General features: G+C 42.6%; 1 protein-coding gene across 10 annotated transcripts in view; it reads left to right on the top strand.

The window, feature by feature from the left end:
* PPFIBP1 (PPFIA binding protein 1) overlaps nucleotides 1-22,929 on the top strand; it is a 101,934-nt gene that overhangs the window by 68,564 nt on the left and 10,441 nt on the right. For 4 of the 10 annotated variants that reach the window (XM_066568354.1, XM_066568356.1, XM_066568355.1 and 1 more), the window contains 15 exons: nucleotides 245-358; nucleotides 904-1,035; nucleotides 5,495-5,587; nucleotides 6,072-6,164; nucleotides 7,946-8,060; nucleotides 9,250-9,282; nucleotides 10,587-10,648; nucleotides 11,372-11,456; nucleotides 12,575-12,729; nucleotides 13,663-13,793; nucleotides 15,090-15,143; nucleotides 15,763-15,823; nucleotides 16,892-16,921; nucleotides 18,677-18,851; nucleotides 22,515-22,656. In XM_066568354.1, coding sequence (XP_066424451.1) covers nucleotides 245-358; nucleotides 904-1,035; nucleotides 5,495-5,587; nucleotides 6,072-6,164; nucleotides 7,946-8,060; nucleotides 9,250-9,282; nucleotides 10,587-10,648; nucleotides 11,372-11,456; nucleotides 12,575-12,729; nucleotides 13,663-13,793; nucleotides 15,090-15,143; nucleotides 15,763-15,823; nucleotides 16,892-16,921; nucleotides 18,677-18,851; nucleotides 22,515-22,656 — 1,475 coding nt within the window. The remainder of the gene's footprint in view (nucleotides 1-244; nucleotides 359-903; nucleotides 1,036-5,494; nucleotides 5,588-6,071; nucleotides 6,165-7,945; nucleotides 8,061-9,249; nucleotides 9,283-10,586; nucleotides 10,649-11,371; nucleotides 11,457-12,574; nucleotides 12,730-13,662; nucleotides 13,794-15,089; nucleotides 15,144-15,762; nucleotides 15,824-16,891; nucleotides 16,922-18,676; nucleotides 18,852-22,514; nucleotides 22,657-22,929) is intronic. The other 6 variants (XM_066568358.1, XM_066568361.1, XM_066568363.1 and 3 more) reach the window with 4 other exon arrangements.

A 22,929-nucleotide genomic window follows, 5' to 3' on the forward strand; every position in this document is an offset into this window, starting at 1 on the left:
TTTGGCTGAAATTCTAGTAAGTGTGAGGGGAGAGCCTTCCCTCCTCTCCTTTTTTTGCCAAATGGTTTTCTTTGCCAAATGGTGTGTCCACTGCAGAGCTCTGCTCCTCCTCCTCTTTCTCCCTGCATGGTCCCAGTTAATCTTTGGCCCAACCAGCAGTGTTGCTCACCTGCAGTTCTTCAGCTGACATATATGGCCCAGGTGCAAGGTGTTAAACATGCATCCCTTTTTTCCTGCTCTCCAGGTAAGTGTGCTTACAGACCAGGTGGAGGCCCAAGGAGAGAAGATCCGGGATCTGGAGTTCTGCCTGGAGGAGCACAGGGAGAAGCTGAATGCCACAGAGGAGATGCTGCAGCAGGTGTGTCACAGCTCCATGTCTGTCCTGCTGTCTTGTCTTCCTTCTGTTTTAACAAGCTTTGGTGAGAGCAGTTCCCTTCAAGGTGTTGCAGCCCTTGATGTCTCTTATCTAAGGGATCCTTTTCTGCCATACTGGCTTTAAAGTCTTTGCACTTAGTAATGTCAGTGCTGCTTTATGCTGCAGGAATCCAGTTCTGCCCTCCTTTGAGTCCTTCCCACTGAATTTCCAAGAGCCTTAGATTAAAGCCTCTGGCAGGATGGGTGGATTCCCCTTACAACTCCTTGCTGCCCAGAGCGACTGTGATGACAGACAGGCTTTTTTCTTGTGCTGGCAGCCAGCCCATGATAGTGTCCTGTGATCCCAGATGCATCCTAGGTGCCTGGAATCTGTCAGATGGATAATAGCTGTGTCTCAGGGCTTCACATAGTGCAAGGATGAGGGTGATGCTATTCCCCATGAAAGAGACCTTTAGCTGTCAAAATAAATTACTGATTTCTTCCCCTTGGGTAAAGAATTCCATTCTCTTCCTCTTTATCTTGAATCAGGAGCTTTTAAGCAGAACAACACTTGAAACTCAGAAGCTGGATCTTATGGCAGAGATTTCCACTCTGAAATTAAAGCTTACATCTGTAGAGAAGGATAGATTGGACTATGAGGACAGATTCAGAGACACAGAGGTGAGTAAACCCCAACAGGATAAACTGTGAAAGCTGTGTGTGTCTTCACCTTACCTGAACATTTCCTGGGATTTTTTTTTTTTTTTTGTCAGGCAAGAAGGGGAACTCATCTTAAAGGTTAGAACATGTTCCTTTTAAAATATAAAGTGTCCTCTTTGTTAAATTCTGGTTTTACAAAGAAAGACTTGCGAAGGCAATTTTTGATTCTGGCTGTCAGGTCTCAGGAGGGGTGGATTTAGGTTAGATTTTAATAAAATCATGAACATACTGCACTCTCCTGACCCACATAAAATTGTCACCTTCTGAGTAAGGCATGTCTGAGGCAAGTACAAAAAGCACCCATGTGCAGGGACACTGCACAGGAGCAGAACTTTTGGGGTTGCCAACAGAGCTGACTCACTGTGAGGCTCTTGGGAAGCCTGGCTTCAGACCCCAGCCTTATGGGAGCCCAGGACCAGAGGCTGGGGGAACAGAGCCAGGTGGAGCTGCCATCCCTGGCAGCACTCTCCTGAGGCATTTCACTCTGTGCTGCAGGTCTGTGTAGCTGAACCTTGCTCATGTTACAAGCCAGAAAGGCTCAAAGCAGGTGGGCAAACCCAGGAAACTCCAAGTATCAGCTAAGCTGTCCTGACAGGATGATAGAGCCCATATCAGAAATACCTCAGAGCCTGCCTGTGAAGCAGAACAAAATTTCCAGTTCTGGATTTATAAATGAGCTGAAATGTTAGGTGTTTGTTATGATTGTGGATGTTCCAGGTGTCATTTGTTTCTAGAAGGAAAGAGCCATATTGTCATGACAGGACACAAAATTGCCTTTTGCACTTCTGCCAGTGGTTTCCCAATTGCTCAGTTTCCAGTAAAGCACCATTCCTCATTGTATTGCAAGCACAAAAACAGAAGTCAGTCTTGCTTTTGGATTGCTCTTTGTGCCTGTCTGAAGTAATCTGCAGACCCAAAGAAAGCCACAGGTTGAAAACTAATGACTTGTATCACTTTCAGGTTTGGAAGTGATTCTTTAGGTAGTGACAGTATTGTTCATTCCTGCAGTGCAGCACATCTCCTTGGGCACTGCCAAGCTCTGGGATGGATTCCTGTTGCTTCCTGTTACCTTTGCCTCTAGTTGGTAACAGGTGTTATGTGACAGGATCACAGCACTGCCTTCAAAGCAGCTGATTTTGTAGAGCAGACAAGCTCTGTGCATGAGAAATTGGCAGGGGAAAGGGTGGAGGGAATCACTGAAGGTCTCCTGCACCCGTGGGAGGTGTGTGTAAGAGCTGGCTGCTCTCACAGCTCTCCTGGGACTCTGCCCACACAGAGCTCAGCTCTTTCATGAATCACAGCACACAGCAAATAACTCTCTGTGGGCTGACACTTACTCTAAGCAGCCAAATGAGGGATAAACGAGCTGGCACCAGCAGTAAATGGCTGTGGGGAGGCAAGGTTTGGTCCAGATGACCACAGGGAGCAGGTCCTTTCTGGCCTGGGTTCTGTGCTATCTTCATTTGCAAACACCCCGTGGTTTCTTCTGCTTTCCAGAACTGCTAACAAACGTGACTGGGCTTTGAGTGATTTGCTTCCTCTATTTCTACCCTTATTTTTACCGAATATTGTAGAGTTCTCCCGGACTCTCTCTTTCTTTGTTTCCCCCCTGAGCGGCAGTCTGTCCATAACTTCCTAGCACAGCTCAGCATACCAAGAGGGTGGACATGGAGCTACAGGTTCCCAGAAAAATGGTTCCAGTGTGGGGAGTGCACCACAAACTGCAAATCTGTAATCTATGTGCAAGAGAAATCTGTAATCTCTGTGCATATCTTCTATGAAGACCTTTCTCTTTGAAATACTTTGAAATACACTAAATGCCTTTGATAAAAATAACCTAAATTTTATTTAGTAGTTACTGTAATTAGGGACTATATGGATTTATATCAAGCATATTTATGCCAGAACTAATGAACTATTACTAAAATGTTTCTCCCTCTATTTGAAATCCAGAATGATATCATTTAGTGTGATATATGTTATTATATTGTTTCTTCTTTATTTCAACACTTTATAGCTGTAAAAACACTTAGGCTTAAATGCTGGAAGGGATATTATGTCTTAATTTCCATTTGGTTCAGTGAAAATATGAATGTCTAATTAGTTGGAGGGTCTCCACCCTTAAAAAATCTCTTAAGAGATATTTTGGAGGCAGTACTTATTCAGAAGTATGCAGTATTTTATTCAGTGTTGATCCAATTATATTGCTGTTTATCAATTATTTTAGAAGAGCTGAGTATTTAAATGAATATTTAAAACATTTGACCCTAAAACACATTATGGCATTTATGTGGAGTGATTGAAATGGAAAAAGATTCATACCCAGACTAGGAAAGCAAAACTGTGAATATTGCTTCTGGTTTTATTTAGGGAAAAGAGAAAATTTGATGTCTGACAACTTGTGCAGCTACTGTCTCCTACAGAATTACCATTCTGATTAAATCCTTCATATTATCCATTTGTTACTTATGTCTGTCATTGCAACTTCCCATTCCAGCTTGGTTGGTTACTCATATTCCCCATTCTTTGTCTAAACAGATGCCTCGCTAGATCTTTGTGCTCTAGGATTTGCTGTCTAGATGTTCACAAACACCCAGCTTTTTCAAAGCTAATTGTGTACTTAATAGAGATTCATAATTGTTCTGTTCTTTGAATTATTCCAGTATTTCCACCTTCTCAGCAGACACCAGCATTATTTTCCTTGAGGAACACGGGTGGTCTGAGTTGGGCTGAGTTTATGTAAGAAAATACCCTGCGAGGGAGTTTATTTGGGAAGGAGTCCATAGCCAGACTAGGCCTTTGAAGCAGCAGCCAGAGGCTAAAACTGGCTCATTCACAGGGAATTCTTTGTGATTTATCCACCATCACCTCCAATCTGGTTGCAAGATTGTTCTGTTTTCTGTGTCACACTGAGTATTTTAAAGTCATGTAGTTCAAGTGACAAATATGTGGAGAACAGCCTCAGCAGTGAGTTCCACACAACATATTTAGACATTGGATCATGCTGCAGGAGAGAAAAGCCCCAAACAAATCAATTGTCGAGGAATTTCAGGTGTACCTGAAGTAGAAAGTCATAGATTAAAAGCAGTAATTACTAAAAGCATTAAAATGTTCACTATTTTCACTTTCCTTGTAGTTCTGAGAACTGAACTTGGATCTTTCTGGAGAAATATAGATGCTGCTCTCTTAGCATCAGGTTCATTAAGCACAAAATAATAACCAGAGGCTTGTAAGCTTAGGAAGTGTGGTGTGGGGCTGAAAGGCAGGTGTTATCAGGGACCCATGAATACCCTCTAAATGTCAGCTGCTGGCTTGTTAATTTATAAATGTAAATCTCTGTTAATTATAGTATTAGCTCTGAGAAATTGTGCTTAGAGCTGTTAGCTCAATGTACAGCATTGCTTCTCATGTATAGGATTTGCCTCAGATGTAGGAAGGAAAGCAAACATAATGACCAGAAAAATTCCTTATTTGAGGGTGCTGAGGTCCTGGCACAAGTTCTTCAGAGAAGTTGTGGCTGCCTCATCTCTGGCAGTGTCCAAGGCCACGTTGGACAGGGCTCTGAGCAACCTGGGATAGTGGAAGGTGTCCCTGCCCATGGCATGGAGTGGAACTGGATGGGCTTTAAGGTCCCTCTCAACCCAAACCATTCTCTGACCTAGAGGATGAGGAGGCTTGGTGGAGCAGTCACACTCGGGGTTTGTTTGACCAAGGGGGCTGGGGGCACTCAGGTCTGACCCCCAAACCTGGCAGGATCCATCAGGATGGCCAGAAGGTCAAGCTGGTCTCCTAAAGAGCTCAGATGTGAGTTTGTGATGGCTCCGAGTTTCTTCCAAGTCAGGCTGAATTTGGAAAGCCCAGATGTAGTGGTGCCATTGATGCTTAAATACAGGTGCCTTTGCTTGTAGAAACCTGTGATGGCCCCTCTGTTCAGCCTTCAGTGAGAGGGCTCTTTTAAATGGTGGAAACACAGATTTTTTACAGTGTGATCACTTCATATTTTGAAAAAGCAGGTGATGGCTGGTGAGCCTGGGGCGGGAGGGACTGCAGCGGGGAGGAGGTGACTGCTGCATGTTGAAGGATGTCTGCCACTGTTTTCCATTGACCATCCTTAGTACTGGGCTCCAGGCAGCTGAACAGAGAAGCAGGAGGCCTTTCCTGGCCCTCAGCACAGGGAACACAACTTCAATTTATGTCTCCCTTTGTCCTCTGCCCTCTTACATTCGGTGCAGTAACACAGAAACTGAGAAACTAGTTAGGGAGCTCTGAGTTGCTTGATTTAGTGCTGGATTTGGGTAGTGTGGTTTTGTACTGAGTTCCTTTTATGTCTGCTTTTCTTGTTGTTACAGTCATAGCTATTCTTCTGTTTTGTTTACTGAAGTTCTTTGTTGTTTCTGGTTGTCTTTTTCCCTCCACTCAGGATTTGATCCAGGAAATAAACGAATTGCGGTTGAGGGTGGGAGAAATGGACAATGAAAGACTCCAGTATGAGAAAAAGCTGAAAACAACCAAAGTAAGTGAGGCTGAGGGGAGGAGGCAGAGAGAGGTGTAAATTAGGCTTTAGGAATTCACTCTTTTCCCTGATCCATGCCTGCACCCTGCAAAATCCTGAGCACTCTCAGGTCCTGGTGTTTTATGGCTCTCACTTAGCAGCAGTGGCTATTCCTAAATGTCATGCTATGGTTTTCAGTTTGAGCATTGTTTTTTATGAAGGGTAACATACCATGCTGTTAACAATAAATTTATTACCTGTTTAGACCTTTGTTTTGCATGTGTGTCAAGAAATACCAGTTGCAGTATGTAAGGTGTATGCCACAGGTTAAAAACAGCATTTATTTTCTCCTAAATGTACTAAAAACAAACCACTTCTGAAGCAGAAGCATTCACCTAAGTGCTTCTAGCAGCCTGTTTCTCTAAGTGTCTAACTTCTCTTTGCCATTTAGCCTTGTCTCTTTTCTACCTTTAGTTTCCTCTCACTCCTCTGTCTCTGTTACCAGTCTTTAATGGCCAAACTTTCTAGCATGAAAATCAAAGTGGGTCAGATGCAGTATGAAAAGCAGCGGATGGAGCAAAAAAGCCAGATGCTAAAGGTGTGGTAGTTTCTGGGTAATGCTGGGCCTGTTTTGAATCCTTCATGTTCCACCCTTTACTGGTCTGTCCTGCATTGTGCTGTCATGCTCTGTTCTTCATTAATTGCTGTGTGTTGATATGCAGTGTGCCCTTCCTCCTTAGATGTGGAAAGCTCTTTATGTAGGTATTCCTTGTAAACAGCTTTTATATTGCAGAGGAGAGGATTTTCCTGCTCTGAACCTTGCATAGGTTACACATAATGGCATTAGAGTTGGGTTAAAATCACTCCCCATCCAAGGAAAGATTGCCTCATCTGTAGCTTACATCCATTATTCAAACAGAACTTTTTATCACCCTTTTAGAGAAAATATATTCATGAAAACTATCTGGGAAATAGTGATTCTTTTATACTGTCCCCTCTCCCACATGTAAATTTGCATATCATACTTCTAATTCAGGAAAAGAAATGCACATTGACAACCACATGCAGCTCTAGTTGCGTGTAGATATAACAGCAGCTTCTCAAGTGACCAAGAAATGATCTTGTTTTGGAGCAGCATGGAGCCTGCACTAGCAGAAATCCCATCATAATCAGTGCCAACTTGGAGCACTGGAGAATTGTAGTTATTCCCCAGCCACTGTTGTGGAAAAAGCTTTGATTTCTTGACAGTTTTAAGATTGATCTATTTTTTTTAAATTATGTTTTAGAGTAAACAGGAACCAATTTCAGGAAATTCTGTAGCTGGGCCATAGTTTGGGTTGCAAACATCACTATGTATTTGCAACAGATCATCTGATGGTAGCTCAGGAAAATACCTAAGCCACAGTATTCTAGTTTGGTTTATTCCATTAAGGATTTGAAATGTCATTTAGAAGCTGTAAGTGCCAAAATGATGAGTCTTGCCTTGTTTTGCTTTGTTTACAAACTGAACAAATTAAATTTTCAGTGTTGGGTACAGTTGCAGTAAGGGTCGTGTCTTGATGATGCTGTTGCACAAGATATCCTCGGACATCAAAGAAACATGTTACTAAACTGGGTAGGATTTGACTCAAATTTTAAAAAGTTAAATGCATGGATCTGTGCCAGTCACTTGCTAGTGCGGATGGTTAGATCTAAGTTAAAACTTGACAGCATTTTTCTAATACACCCCAACTCCCCCAAACACCATCTGTCTTATTCCTAAGAATCTCAGCTCCAAGCTTTCTTTCCTCATGCTTGATCAGCAAACCCAAACTGTGGCAGAGGTACCACGTTTTTGTCTGAACTGCTTTCCAGTACATGTCCATGAGCTTGCTGGTGTTGTGATTGATTTTTCTTCCATAGAATCAATGGTGATTTCTGAAACTGTCCTCAGCCTGGTATAAGCACAGTTTCGGAATAGCTCAGCTTTGAACATGCAACATGCCCTATAAATACAAAAAAAAATGTATGGAAATGTTAGCATTCAGCCTTTTTACCTGCATTTTTTCTATCTGCAAGGTTTAACAAATAAGAAAACTGTTTGTTTTTTTCCCCCTTTTGCTCTTTCATCTTTAAATTTTGATGTGAAGTTTCTTTCCAATTATACACGAGACCAACAATTTCAGACCACAGACCCCCTGATTTGCTTTGTTGTGGGCTCAGAAGTCTGTTGGGATGTTCAGAGTCACTTTGGTGCACCCTCAGGCAGTGTTATATGTCAGGGGCCCTCAGTCACTTCCATCAGCTGAGGACCTGTCCACTGTGCTTCCTAGGAGGGGATTGTGGAAACATCTCAGCTGCCTGTGGAAGCTGTCACTGAGTGGCTCTGTGTCCTTACAGGATGAGCTGTCAACTCTGAAAGACAAACTGGAGCAGAAGGAAGCTGAGGTGAAAAGGTTGCACGAAAAATTGGTTTCCAAGCTGAAAGGAGAAGGGATTGAAATACTGGACAGAGGTAAGAAAAAGGGAGACTGTCACCTTGTCCTCCTCAGTCACTTCATCTTGTGCAGGAAATAAGTGATAAAAGCCTGAATTTTCCTGAACTTTGTCTTGATGTTTACCTCTTGAAACATACTTAGAGGGTGTTGATGATGCAAGTGCTAAACTTTCTGTCACATCAAGGTCTTGGTCAAATTTAAACAAGACCAAAAAAAATCCCTAATAAGCTCCTTACATGGCTTGCATGGGGCCTCAAAATATACAGTTTCTACTGGCTGAGAAATTTTAAAACTAATTCCTACAAATGCTCCAAAAGCATTGTGTTGAAAAGGAAACTCCTTGGTAAGGAAGGGGAAAAGCCATACTGCAGACCAAAGTATGATGTGGACCTAGCTGTAAGTAGGTGAAATCAAGGATTGATTCTGGATTTGTGTGCTCATTAAGTCTAAACGTTAATTAGGCTTGAATAAGCACAAAAAATTTACATGCTAGATAATTCTTTTATTGGCTTGTAAACAAGAAACTATTAGTATTTATTTGTGGAAATCTTAGATTGAGGATTTAAAACCAGAAACTTTTAATTAACACACCACAGAAATTTTCCACACACTTTTTTGACCTGATGCAGTTTCAATTCTAAATATATCTTACTGATAGTTGTTGCTGATTTTAAAATTGTGCTTTTAAAGTATGTTTTATAGAAAAAGAAATGCACAAGAGATTAGTCTCCTCTCCTGACCTGAGGAGGAATATGCTGTGTGTAGATTGTCACATTTTATTTCATGAAATGGTGTTTTCAAAACCACTGCCTAAGATCACTAAAAGTGATCACAATGAACTGTGATTCCATTTTTTTTAGAAGAACATTTAAATGTGAACAGGGTCTGACTTCATTGCATTCATGACTACTTATATAGGGCTTTTTTCCCCTGGGGAACTACTTGAACTCTCATTACCCTCTGGTCCTCAGCTTTATGGTTTTCAGTGTAGCTCAGCAGAAGATCTTTTGCTGTGATGAAACATGTTTTATCTGCCTTGGACTGATATTAAGAAATGCTGTTTCCAGATAACAAATTATCTGCCTCATTAGCTGAATGAAGTGAGGAAGAGTTGACTCGTAAAGTATCAGTAATGTCTTGAAACTTATTTCATGTCATAATTAACCTTCATGCTAATTTCCAATCCAATGGGTTTTCCCCACACAGATGAAAATTGTAAAAAGAAGCTCAAAGATAAAAGTAAGGTTGCTAGTGTCTTTTCATGAGCATTTGCATTCCAGAAGTGCTTTCCAGCTTTCTGCATGTGTTTGCAAAACTGCTTTAACAAACATTGTTAGGTTGCATCATCTATAACCCTTAGTTACACTTACAGTAAAACTGGAGAACAAGGGTGAGTGCATCACACTTGAAACACAACGTTTTCTGAAGAAAAGCTTACAGATAAAGGAAGATTGGGTCTCAGGAAGGTTCACAAGGCAATTGCCTCTCATGAAATGCAGTTGCAATCCAGCAGAGCAGATTTTCAGCCAGCATAACTGAGGGAAAATCACTGGAACTGGATCAGGTGCTGGTTTAGCCCGATGTGTCTAAATGTCTTTCATCTAGAAAGCCAGCCAGGCTGCCTCTTTTCTTCTTGTATTTCATTAAGGAGGAGAATGTTTTTCCTTCTCTGTTTGCTCTCCATGAATTTTTAGGAAGTTGAAACAGGGCTTTTTTGCCTGTGAGTTTGGCTACCTGACTACATTTGTAGTGAAATTTGACTTATACCTCATTCATGCAAGGTAAATCTTGAGGAAAACATGGAGATTATTTCCATTCTTTTTGAATTCCTAGCCCAGAACACCTCCAGAACATGTTCCCATGTATTTATACTTCTTGGTAAATAAGGATTATAGATGAAGCACTGTTGTCTGTGTTAGGAACCTTTCCCAGGCCTGAACTGCCATGTAATATTCCAGCATGACTGCTCATCACAGCAAACACTTGTGTCATTCCACTGTGCCCTCCTCATTGCTCCATCCATGCTGGATGAGGGCTGAGCATCACTGCACGATGCTTCCTTCATCACATCCATTCATCACCTGCCTTTGTTGAGTGGATTTGAGAGATGCTGGTTGGGGTGGTCATTGACTGTTGTACTGAGGATGTGTTTTATTGCATTCCAAATGTAGTATCTTGTTTATTTTGAACTTCTTGTTTTGAAGGTATTTGGTTATTTTAAAGATTGACACAGTAAAAGTCAAGCAGTAGTTTTACTCTTGAGTTTTCCATTCTTGTAAGGCTTGGAGAGGGGTGGGGGGAGGAAGGAAATTTCCTGGATTTCATAATTTCCTTGATAAAAATATCAGAGCAGAGGTTTTGAAGAAAACTACTTTCCTTCTTTGTGTTTGCATCTAAAAAAGAATTTAAGTGGCTTATGTTTTGTCTGTAACTATGTCAGTCTACTTTCAGATATTACTGAGTTGCTTCTAGATTTTTTGTTTTTCTTACTTCCTTACACTGTCTTATTTAAATTGACTTGGAGAACTGTATTGTGTTTTTAGATATAGAGGTACAGAAAATGAAGAAGGCGGTAGAATCTCTAATGGCAGCAAATGAAGAGAAGGTAGCAAAGTCATTATTTTTTCAGTAATCATTCATCAGGTTGATTTAAATCTCTAAGAAAACCTACACATGTGAGCTTTTCACTATTCAACTAAAAAACAGATTTGTAAGAATCAATGATTTTCTGCAGTCAGAAAAATCAGATTTGTACAAAAGTCGATGATTTTCTGCAGTCAGAAGCACTGCGGTGCCTTTCAAGGGCTATGAGCATTTATGAGCTCTGTGCCTGTGCACAGGATCTGTTCAGAGTCCTTACACTGTTGAGTTCAGTGTGGTTAATTTGCACTGTGTTCTGCAAATGTAAGGATCTCCATACAAGTGCCAGATCACAGGCTGCATTTCCAAAACGGCTTTTCTGTGAAGTATGAATTATTTTCATGCATGGTTTTTATGCTTTCATATGCATGTGCATTTTGTAGGATATTTTCTTTTGATCACCAAAGCTCTAAATCCTTTGTACATGGCAAATTTATTATGCTCTACCTTTGGCTTAATAAGGGAGCTGAAATCCACTTTCAAGGCTGGGACAGTTCTGGTGATCAACCAGATGATAGCTTTTGCTAAACACACCTTTTGATATTTCAAAGCCTCTCAGCATTCTGAGTCCTGTCCCATCCACACTTCCCATTTCTTTTAGTCTCACAGCCAGTTAAACTAAAGGATCTAGTATTTGTACTTCTTATTTCTGGGGAGGAAGCACAGTCACAACTTCCTTTTATTTTAGGACCGGAAGATAGAAGAGCTTCGGCAATCTCTGAATAGGTACAAGAAAGTCCAAGATATGGTGATACTGGCTCAAGGTAAAAAAGGTATTGTACAACCAAAAAAATGCCAACAAAAAAATGCAACTCTGCTGTCATTTAAACTCCAGGTGTGTTGTGGTGGTGAGCCTAACTGTGTGACTGAAGCAGAAGCTATATCTGTATTACAATATGTAATGGCCCATTCCATATATTCTAAGACTGGTGGAGTTTCCAGACCCCTTCAGAGGGTGAAAATTGTCAACAGCCCAACAAGAGTGAGGAAGCAAAATATGTGGTTTTGTTGGGTTGGGTTCACACCATGCTGAGTGTTGGAGGGAGAGCAATTTTTAAATAAGTATTGCCCTTTCTTGAAGTGCTGTGCCTTCAGGTACAGGAGGGTGTTAGAACAGCCCTTGATTCTCTGGGAACTCTGCTCCATGGTCACTTCATGGAGCATGGAAAGAGATTTCAGGCAGTGGCAAATGGGCAAGAGAGGTTTTTGCTGTGAACAAACGTTGGTTTGTGCTTGCCTCAGGTCTTTGGCAACAACCACTGGATTTCTGCTCACCTTTTAGTAAGTATTGGTTGTCTTTCACAACCAGTCCAAGCCTTTTGGTAGCACTGAGGCAGTTCAGGAGCATCCAGGGTGGAAAGAGCAGAGGATGCCAACACTAATGTGGGCTTCAGCACTGCCTAAATGAGACATACTCAGTTTGTGGCAGGCTGCAGACCTGATGTGGTCACTTCCAGGCTGGTGATAGACTCTGAGCAGTGGGCTGCATTTTTCCTCAGGGTACCTTGAAGATACCACAGAGACATCTTAAGTGTCAGGGAGGCTGGACCTTCTTACTTTTCCTTAGTAAATAAGGGAAACAAAGTATTTAGAACAAAATTCCAGAACAGACAGGAATGAAGTACTCCAGTTTATTCAGCTTGTTGAAACTGATGCCACTAAATGCCCTGAGGGTGTTTGCTGGGCTTTTTGACCTCCCTCTGTTCCAACCCTGCTGTGTTGTGATGGTTGCACTGGGAAGTGACACTTGGCTGTGGCTCCCTTTCTAAAACCTAAAAAACCCCAGCAATGAAATCCTTCAAGTTTTGGCCCATAACTGAGCATGCTGGCTGCAGCTTGTGTGGGAACAAGGGTTGGAAAACCAACAAGTTTCCATGTTCTCTCCCTTCAGGCAAGGAAACTGAAAGTGAAGACTTGAATTCAGGGACTGTATCCGTGGGTTTATTGGACACACCAAGTCTGACTGACCCAGAGAAAAGCCCATCCCCAACCCCAGTAACAGCATCTCCAATCCAGGATGAGTTCAATGTGAACATTCATGAAGAGGTAGGTTGGTTTTGGGTTTTTTTGCTTTATTTAATACCATCATTCCTTGAAAACACTGCTTGTGCTGGATTCATCTTGCAGATGACAAAACTCAAATTTCTGAAAAGATTTATTTCTGGGTTTCACAGTTTTTTTGTTATGTCTCATATCCTTTTGGGGAAAGTACTTTTCTTGTGAAAGCTGCTGAGGAATTTCAATTAAACTTATTTTTCTTAATTCTCAAATGGGATCAGGAGACAGAAATAGCTGTATTTATCATGAGAACAGATCTAAATTACTTTTTCTATTAGTCATAGAAATTATTTTTCTTATCAAACATAGCTGTTTTAGGAGCTACATTTACTTTGGCACAAACCTGAAGTATCTGTGTTGGGACTTACTAAATATATCTTGTCATATTTAAGAGGATGTGATCATAATTGCATCCATTCAGTTAAATTACATGTAGGTTGTGGTTCAATCTCTGATTTTTACAATCAGATTTTCCAGTACAAAAACTATAGCTCTCTTCTCTAAACTCTGAGTCAGAGCATGGTCTTCACTTAAGCAGCAAGAACACACTATGAAGAAAATGAAATTAAATTAAATGTTTAGCAGCTTTTTTGTATTCTCTGAGTGTCTGAGGACAGGATTAAATCTGAAAAGTGGACTACCCTTCATAGTGTCTGTGGCAGAGACAGATTTAGCAGGCAGCCTTGGGAGACTTGTGAGATTTTTGTCTATGCTGTAGCTTAGCCGTGCAATGATTCATGTTCTGTCTGCAGTGCCATCTTTCAAGGAGTAAATCATTCTATTAGAATAAGGGAAAAAAAATCATTTTTGAAACCTTATTTCAGATCCTTTTCTTCATGGTTTATCTGTTACTCTTTTTTCATTTATGATTGCTTAATTTCAGCTCAGAAGATTGTAACACATATTCTTCCTTCTTTTCAGAATTCCTTACAGATCCACACCAGCATTTTACAGATTTCGATCCCTTCCTTTTCATCTGCATCCAAGAGCTCAGAAACTGTTGCAGAGAGACTGAAAACACACCCTAGGCCAGATCCTGCAAGTGAATTGAGGTATTATGTGTTCCATGTATTTTTCAATTGTAAATCCAATATTCTGTGACATTTAAGGAGACCAATAATGTGTCAGTCACTGAATTATCAAGTCATTTGCCAAGTAAACAAGGCTAGGAGTCCCTCGGCTAGCTGCAGCAAACCAAGCTAATGTTCCTGAAGTGCATTGATTAAATCCCGAGTAAGCAAGGGCTGGTTTGGTTGCTGTTGTAGCAGCACTCATGGTCTGTACCAGCTGCTTCACAAGGAATGAACAGAAGGAGAGGGAAGCTGATCTAATGTATGAAGGCCACAGAATCATTATTTTTGTCTATGTTTGCATCATGGAAGTGTGGCTGGCTCTGCCAACCCTAGTGATTTGTGCTCAGACATTTTACACAGCTGCTAAAGATGTTGTAAGGAACTACCAGAACAAAAGGGCTTCCAGCTCTAACCTGAGGAGGGGAGGAAACCCAAGGGATGTGTGGCTGCAGCCTGGGGCTGTGGCTGAGCTGTGGCACCCAGGGGTCCTCGAGCTTGGAACCTGTGGCAGCTGCTGGGTGAAGAGTGGCTGTGTCACTTTTCATCAGCATTTCTAATCCTGCACCCTCCTTGTCCTGGGAGGAAACCCAATCCCTGCAGACCTGCACTGGCACTGCAGGGGTACAGAAAAGCACTCACAGCTCAACAAAGACTGTGCTTGGGTTTTTTCTTCTGGGTCCAAATCCCTGGCTTTATCTTAAGAAGTATCACAAACACTAAGAATGCAGAGGCAAGGAGACGTTGTTGACTTGAAACAATCATCAATGTGAAGCATCAGTGCAAGCTCAATTTGATGTGTGATTTTTCCAGTTCCAGTTGAGGAAAGGATCCTCTCCAGAAGCCCAGCTTTGCTCAGTTTGTGCTGTGCATGTTCCTCATGCAGCTCGAGCCATCACCAGCAGGGATTTCACCTGTGTCTCCTCTTGGCAAAATCCAAAGCAAGCACTAAACTGCAGCAAAGTGCCCCCTGCTGTGGGTGGTGACCAGGAGATGGTGACCTCCACTCCTTGTGCTGCTGCAGACCCTGCTGGAACCTCTGTGTTTATTGAAGCTGAATAGTTCAGTATTGCCGTCATCTTACAGTGAGAGTCGTCTTACCTGGGGCTCTTGAGCTTACTTACCTTTGTCCTTTATCTTTTACAGGACTTGAGGCCATAGCAGGGAAAATTTGCTGTGTGTTAGTACCATGAGAGCTGAAGTGAAAACAGAATTAGAGCAGGCTGAGATCATAGGATTTCTGTCTCAGCCTTTTTTCATATCTTTTTTGCTTTACAGTGAAGGAAGATCAACAGGCTCCTCCCCTGAAACTCATCTGTGTGATAGTCCAGTGTAAGTGCCATAATCAAATCTGTTCAGGGGACATATTTAAATGTGATGGTCTTAAACTCCCACAAAGCACCCCCTTATTTTACATACATATGTAAATAGGTCAGTTAATTTTAGCCAAGATGATATTTGGTGATGGTAGATTTCTGCTTATGTCCCATGCTTTCATGATCATTATTTTCCCATGTTTTATCTGGGCACATGGTACTTCTGTTACACTGTGAAGCATCTCTAATTTGGTGGTAGACTGTCAATATACTTTGAAGTTTATAGTTTTCCATAGTGCATGCACACAAGATTTGTTTTTTTTCTTTTGGTAGTGGGGGGAAGGTGATCAGCTGACTACAATGAGAAAATAATTTTCATTTCTGCCACATATCCATATTCCCTAAAGCAGTAGTTATTCCAGTGTGGAAGTTCTTACAGGATCTCATTAAATTGCATGGGCTCTGATTACTGAATTTACTGCACTGATTACTGCATCTTAATTCAAAATATCATTTGGTTTAGTATATCTCATCATGTATTATAATACTGTCTTTAAAGCTGATTTCTTTGAGTGTCTTTATCTTAGCAAGTTTAATTCTAATAACTGAGCTTGGTTTTTATGTTATTGTTTCAGAATTTCCACACTGCAGAAGTCTAGCAGTCTGAGCAGTTTGAGGAAAGAGGCATCTGATGTGGTAGGTTTGGTCTCTTACTTCCTCCCATCTCCTTGCACATAGGTGTGACATCTCTGTTGTGACCCTCTGGGTGTTGTGTTGCCTTATGAGAAATTTTGAGTCAGGGCTCCTTGTGGCATATGTTGGCAGTGCTCGCACACATGTGACATCTTCCATATTCTATTAAAGAAGAAAAGCTGTCCTTGAAAACACAGATGCTTTTTTTTTTCCCTCTTTGTATGAGGCTTTTACCTGAGACTCTTCTGCTGTGTTTTTGCCCAGAGAATGAGGTGGGATTTTTTTACTGGATATGCCTTTCTGATTTAAGACAAGAAAAAAATAACTCCCACCACCACTTCATACCTGTGTTTAAGGTGAATAATTTTGGCAGGCCATGTAGTTAATGCACTGTAAAATACAATCTGGATTGACTGTATGTTTTAGGTAGGCAAAAACAAAATACTGAGCTGTTGGATATCTGGGGAGAGCTTCAGTTTAAGTTTCTGTGGAAGTTACCAAAAGCAGCTAATCTCTAGCAATGCCATCAAATCAGTGCAATTCAGGTACTCTTTTGTGACAGCCTGAACTCCAGGAGGCTCCTGAATTCCCTGATACCTCCTGTGCCTTGCAGTGTAGGGGGGAGGCTGACAGGACTGAAAATGTCCCCAGAATCTGATAAGAGCTGGAGTTCATGGGTTGGGGCTCTTTGGTTTTTGTTTGTTTGGACAGACAGGAGTAGAGGCTGTGGATGTTTTATCTACTTGGCTTCTACCCTGTCTGGTTCCTGCTCTGGGTCGCCTCAGGCAGCTCTGCCCATGAGTGCCTTAATATTCTGTGTGTCACTAATCATGTGCACAGCTAATCCTTCACAAAGTGAACCAAAGCAACTCTATTTCTATGTCAACTCACTGACCTCAAAGCAAGCAAGGCTTAATCTGTGTGAAATACAGCTCTGAAGAGATTTATTTTGGGGAAAAGGAACAGTCAGGGAAGGGTATTTCTGTCAGAACTTAACTGGGGGTAATCATAGTGAATTGACTACCAGCTATAAACCATGACTTTTTAAATGCCCTCATCTTTCCCAAACAGGACAGAGACTGTGCACAGAAGCCAGCAGAGGTAATGTGTGTGTGTGTGGTGATGCGTTTCCTTGGAGGAGGTGCTGGCAGGCTGGGAGGTGTGGAATTGCCACACACAGTTCCAGAGGGGGAATGGAAGTCCTGCAGACAGGACAGGGAGGAGTCTCTGGTGGCTGTCACCATCAGTGGCACTGCTCAGTGCTCAGCACCTCCTTGCCTCCTCACACATGGATTGTCTTCCAGTCTGATTGTGCATAAGGTTACCAGCTAAGCTAATGTTTTTCCCCCGCTAGATAATTAGCAAAGCTAACCATTAAGCATTTTACTGACTCTGTAATTATCTTTGATTAGTGTATCTTTAAAAACCTTTGGGTTTCTCAGTTGTTTTTTTGTGAGTAGCAAGTGTGTTTCTGAAAAGCGTGTCTTTGCAGAACAGTCACCCTGTGGTACCTTAAGGCCACATCTTGCAGTTCTTACCTCTAGGAACACCTGAGCAGAGGTGACAGACTTCAGACACCACTCATAGGATGAATGCTGTATTGATTCAGCAAAAGCCTAAGGATTGTATCTGGGCTGTGGATGCTTTTGCTTCCTTCTTTCAAAGAGACAGTGAAACAGCTGGCAAGGTTAACATACTGCTTTAAATTGGCTGACTGGAGTGTCTGATATCTCTCTTGGCATTTATACTCCTTGCTTGATCTGAAATTTCCTCTTTGCTTTGGCAGTGGACACGGTCAATTAATCCATTAATTAAGAAATTGCAGAGCAGTGACAGAAAGAGCTCTCTGACACTTGGCAGAGAACCAAAGTACTGTGTCTCTCTGCTTCCCACTTACTGCCCTACAGCTGCCACTGGGGAGACAGAGACCCTGGAAAGCTGGAGAAGTTCAAAGCCTTGCAGGACTCTATTTTTACCTTTTCCACACTTTTAAGTCAGCCTTACAAAAATTGAGGAACATCTTCAAGAACACAATTTATTCTTAGCAGGTAGTGATAATAATCCTGAACAAATGTCAGGGTTTAATCCCAGCTGACAGCAAAGTACCCTACAGCTGATCCCCCTCCCTGCCCCAGAGGGATGGGGAGGAGAATCAACAAAAAAAAGATATAACTTAGGGGTTGAGATACAAACAGTTTAATAATTGAAACAAGGTAAAATCATCATAATAATATTATTATTGTTATAATAATAAAACTAATAATAAAAGGGAGAGGAAGAGAGAGAGAAAATCCAAAGAAGACAAGTGATGCACCACAGTACTGTTGCTCATCCCCCACTGGCCAATATCCAGCCCATCTCCAAAATTTGATTGGCTCCCCTTCCCAGTACTGCCCCCCCCCCCCACCCCAGTTTATATACTGGGCATGGAATTCTGTGGTGTGGAATATTCCTTTGGTGGTTCAGGTCAGCTATCCTGAACATGCTGCATCCCAGCTTCTTGTGCACTTCCTTGCTGACAGAGCATGGGAAAATGGAAAGTCCTTGACTCAGGGCTCAGCCACAACCCTAACACCCCAGTGTTATTCACATTACTCCCTACTAAATCCAAAACACAGCACTGAACCCATACACAGCATTGAACTAAGAAAAAGTTAACTCCATCCCAGCCCAAACCAGGACAACACATTCAAAGGAAGATCTTGTTTATGTTTTTCATTATGGTTTTTAGATTCTGTATTCTTGTAGTGACAGATGAGAAGGACCTCCCAGATTACCTGCCAGCAGTCACTTTGCAGGCTCTCAAAAGGCCTTCTGCAATTCCCTTATATTGACTCTTTATTTCCCTAATTCAAGCAGGTTAAACCTCCTGTGGAAGGCAATAATTTTGCAACCCTCCCTCCCAAGTCTCCTTCTCACGGTGGCACAGGTGACGAGGACAGTTTTGGCACCCGCAAAGCCAGATCTTCCTTTGGCCGGGGCTTTTTCAAGATAAAAAATAACAAGAGGACTGCAAGTGCCCCCAATCTGGGTAGGTACCCTGCCTCTGCATTCAGATTCTGTGCATTTTGAAGCATCTTAACAACAGCTGTAACTGCCTTAAGAAGCAGGAAAGCCAGCCTTAGTCTCACTGTGACTTAGTGGCACTTCTGATAGTAGAATGTTTGAAAATATCAAACAGCAAAAAAAGAAAATCACTGATATCAAGAAATATTTGATGTGGTTCAGACTCTGCTTGTGGTATGTCCCCTGGGACCTTGTAGGGGCTTGCTGCTGTATGAAATGCTGTTTGGCAGTAGTTCACATGGGATTTGTGGGCTTTTTTTCCCCTGGATCCATCCTTGGTTTATCTTTCACAAGATTTTCAGATATACAGAAATAGGACAGCAGCACTCAGTGTTTCTCTTTTTTGTTGTTTTGTACTAAGCACCCTTGCAAAAGAGGTGGTGACAACAGGAACAGGATTGGCAAGTCATTCAAGCTCACGTTGATTTTTTACCTGTAGTGTTGGTGGGGGCGTTATTTTGGTATTGACATTTGGTGACATTTGCATATGACGAAGAAATAAACAAAATGTTCTGCTTAATGCAGAAGTCGCTGTTGCCAGTAGTTAGAATTCTACTTACATTTACTGCTCTGCTCTAGCAGTCTTTCCAGTGATCCTGTTCAAGCATCCAGTGAATCCCTGTGTCAGATCTACTGCCAGACATCTGAGGTTTTTGTTTTTCTCTTGCACGAGATTCAGGAATTTAGCTCTCTATTTCAGAAGCCTGAAGGGGGATAGCTTCTGCTTTGTTACTTACTCCAAGAGAATTTTAAATTTTTGTTCAAAACAAGTAACATACCTACACATTGTTGATGTGCTGCCCATATTTGCCTGTGACATACAGCCTGGGAAGTTGCTAGCTTACTTGGAATAGATGTACAGTCTATTCTGAGGGTTAGACTCTTCGCTTTGGTTTATTTCATCTTTGCTTTTGTGTAATCTCGTGTTGTCCTGAAATTGATTTGTCTAACAAAGCGCAGTACTTGTGGCTGTCATAGAGGAGTGAAAGATGGGCCATGTAAATCAGGGTGCTGTGACTCTGAGTAAGTTATTTACGTTATCCAGATTTCAGTGCCCCCATCTGTAAAGCTGCTGTCCAGGAATTTGCCACTTCACAGGAGCAGTGGGTCCTGGAGCAGATGACCTCCTTGCACCGAAGTGACTGCAGTGCCATTTTTCCCTCCCCACCACAGAGCTCTTCTCCACTCCTTTGCTGGGAAAGGGAGTTTCCCAGTGACTTGGTGCTCCTAATCCCATGTGAATTCAGCACTTGTGTGGCGCTTGTGTCTCCCGTCCCTCCCTCCTTTTGTCCGTACTGTGTCACTGTGAGTTTTGAGTTGTGTTTGACCTTGTGCCTCTGCGTGTTCTCTCCCGTTGTGCTGCGTGTGGGTTTGTGCCTTGTGTGGAAATCTGAAGATCGCAGTCGAAGTGCCAGTGCACCTACCTTAGGTACAGTAATCCTGCATGTCTGCCAAGCCAGCCCTGTGCCCTGACTGCTGCTAACAGCTTCCTGTGGCCACACACTTCCCAAACCAGGCACCAGAGCTCTGCATCGGAGCTTCTGCCCATCACTAAAAGGAGTTTTCACATAACATCTGCCCTCTGCTAAAAGTCAGCTGTGCTGTTCCTGAGTAGCTGCTACTAATGAGAGATTGCGGGTCAATTTGCAGAGACTTTGCTGTACCTTTGAGCACAAAGGTACCATAGATTGATGTACCCAGGTGAGAACTGGTCATGCTTAGTAGTTACCTTTGTGCTGCCACCTGTCCTGGATCCACTGGAAGAGTTTAAAGGGTGGTGAAGTAGGGAATGAGCTGTATTTCCCAGGTATTCATGTAAGGGAGTTCTGAGGGAAAGCATGTGTAATTCATCTTCTAGATGTAGTTGTGTTTATGGTATAGTAAAACAAATGAGAAATAATTGGGGTAGATGGGGAAGGAGCCATTCACACCGTAAATAAGAACCTGTCTTGTGATGTGAGGATTCCCTGGGTGGTTCTGGCAAGGACAGGTGAGACCTGCCTTAGGAAGCAGAGCTGTGTCAGTGGGGTGGTGGTACAGCCACATGGGGTGGCAAAGAGACCAAGCGCTCTGGACCCTCTCCTTTTCTCACATGGCCCCCTAAACGTTACCTGTTCCACAGAGTTGTGTCAGTGCATGAGAAGGAGCCAGGTCTGAGGAGCAAACAGCACAATTCCCGCAAATCTCTGCTATAATGCACCCAACCTTGTCCTGATTTCCATGGTTTTGGATTTTTTCGCTTTACCTTCTACAAGTAAAGCAAAACCCACGAATGCCACAGCCTTGTTGGATGTTAGTGCTGTCTCTGTCAGTGGCAGGATCCCTGTGTGGGTTAGTGGCCGAACCAAAGTGCCTGGAAATGATCTTTTGTGTGACCTTGTTGTTTCACTGCAAGGTTTGACAAGATGGAAAATGGGACATGTTCATAAGTGTTCTGGCTGAACCATCGTAAGTTTGGCCAGCAGAAGGATACAATGGCAAAGCCTACGGTTTGCTGCTGGTCATGGCCTTTTTGTGGCCATCTCAGCATCAACTCTGTGGCCTGAGACCACATGTCTCAGCAATATGAGCTCTGCCTTGATACATTGTTTACTTTTCTCCTGGAAGTCTGAAAGTCCATTTCAAACACAAGTGATGGGAATTTAATTACAGAGCTATATTAAAAGATGCTGCAAGTCATTCCAGGCCTGACTGCCTTGCCACAGCTGCTTCAGCTGAACAAGCTCATGCTCTCACTCTTCCCCAGCAAGCAACTGGCATAAACTCCACATGGTAGTTTTATTCAGCTATCTAGCACTTGCTAGCACATCTCTGCTTATGTAGTCTAGTAGATACTGCAATTCTATTAGTTTTCTTTTTAAATGATGTTTAAATTGTCTTTTCCTTTAATAGTTTAGCTTTTGTGGCAACTTCCCCTTTGGGAACAAGAGCCCTCAGGTTTGTTGTCATGGAAAAGAGCTACAGATCAAGGATTAAATGCTTTTAGAGTGGGTGGTAATGTTGAGGGTCTCTGATCAGAGATGTTTTGTTCACCCAGAAGATACGGTTCAGACAGAGCCTAAACTCCATGGTGTTCCTCTGAGAATGAACAAAATATTCCTCAGTTTGAACAAGTGGGGGGGAGACAGCCCTCCTTCTGGGGCAGAAGTTTTGTTGCTGGAATTTCCTGGCCAGGGAATGAAATACTACAGGTTATTGGGAAGGATATCTGCAGGGAAGTTACTTGGCTTTCTGTGCCTTGGGGACTCCTGGTTTAGTTCCCTGCCACTGCACTGAATTGTTCCTGGGCACCCATGTGCCTTGGCTCTGTCTGTGAAAGCACTGTAGGAGCACTCCCTGAGGAAGAGTAAATTTGGGATTTAATTCCCTGCTTGATTCACGAGGTGGATTTTCCCACCTTGGGTGCAAAAGGCACTTAACTGAAGCAGAGCATTGCCTTGGAGCATTACCAGCCAGACCCAGGAAGGAGGAACATGTGGCATTTCTCATGGATCTTCCCATCCCTCTTTGCCCCATTTTCTTGACATGGTGGCTGTCAGTAATTTAGCAGGAGTCATTCCCAAGGTCATGAGCATGTCTGTACAGTCCTGCACAAGAGGGTCTTGACAAAACTTTTGTTTTCTAACAGCTGAAACGGAGAAGGGATCTGCAGACCACTTGGATCTGGCTGGCTTGCCCCCTCGCCCCAAAGAAGCAGATAGTTTGCTGATGACACCACCTTCTCCAGATTCCAGGAAAAAGGCCAGGGGAATCAAGAAGTTGTTTGGAAGGTAAGTAAAAGATGAGAGATGGCCATTCTCCAGAGCTGGAGCTCGGGCAGGGGTTTGCTGGGGACACACCTTCCTTTCTCCCCTGCCAGCGCATGGCTCCATGGTTTAACATCCCAAGCGCAGGAGTCCGTGTGGTATTTGGGAGGCATAACAGTGTGCTGGGGGCATGTAGAAGAGGGGCTGCCAGCCCTGGGGGAGATCTTGCCTGTGTTGGTTGCAGTGGCAGCAGTGACGTGCCTTTTCCCTAGCCAGATGTGAATGTGCTTGCTTCCT

This window comes from Molothrus aeneus, chromosome 32 (assembly GCF_037042795.1).
Source record: "Molothrus aeneus isolate 106 chromosome 32, BPBGC_Maene_1.0, whole genome shotgun sequence".
NCBI lineage: Eukaryota > Metazoa > Chordata > Aves > Passeriformes > Icteridae > Molothrus > Molothrus aeneus.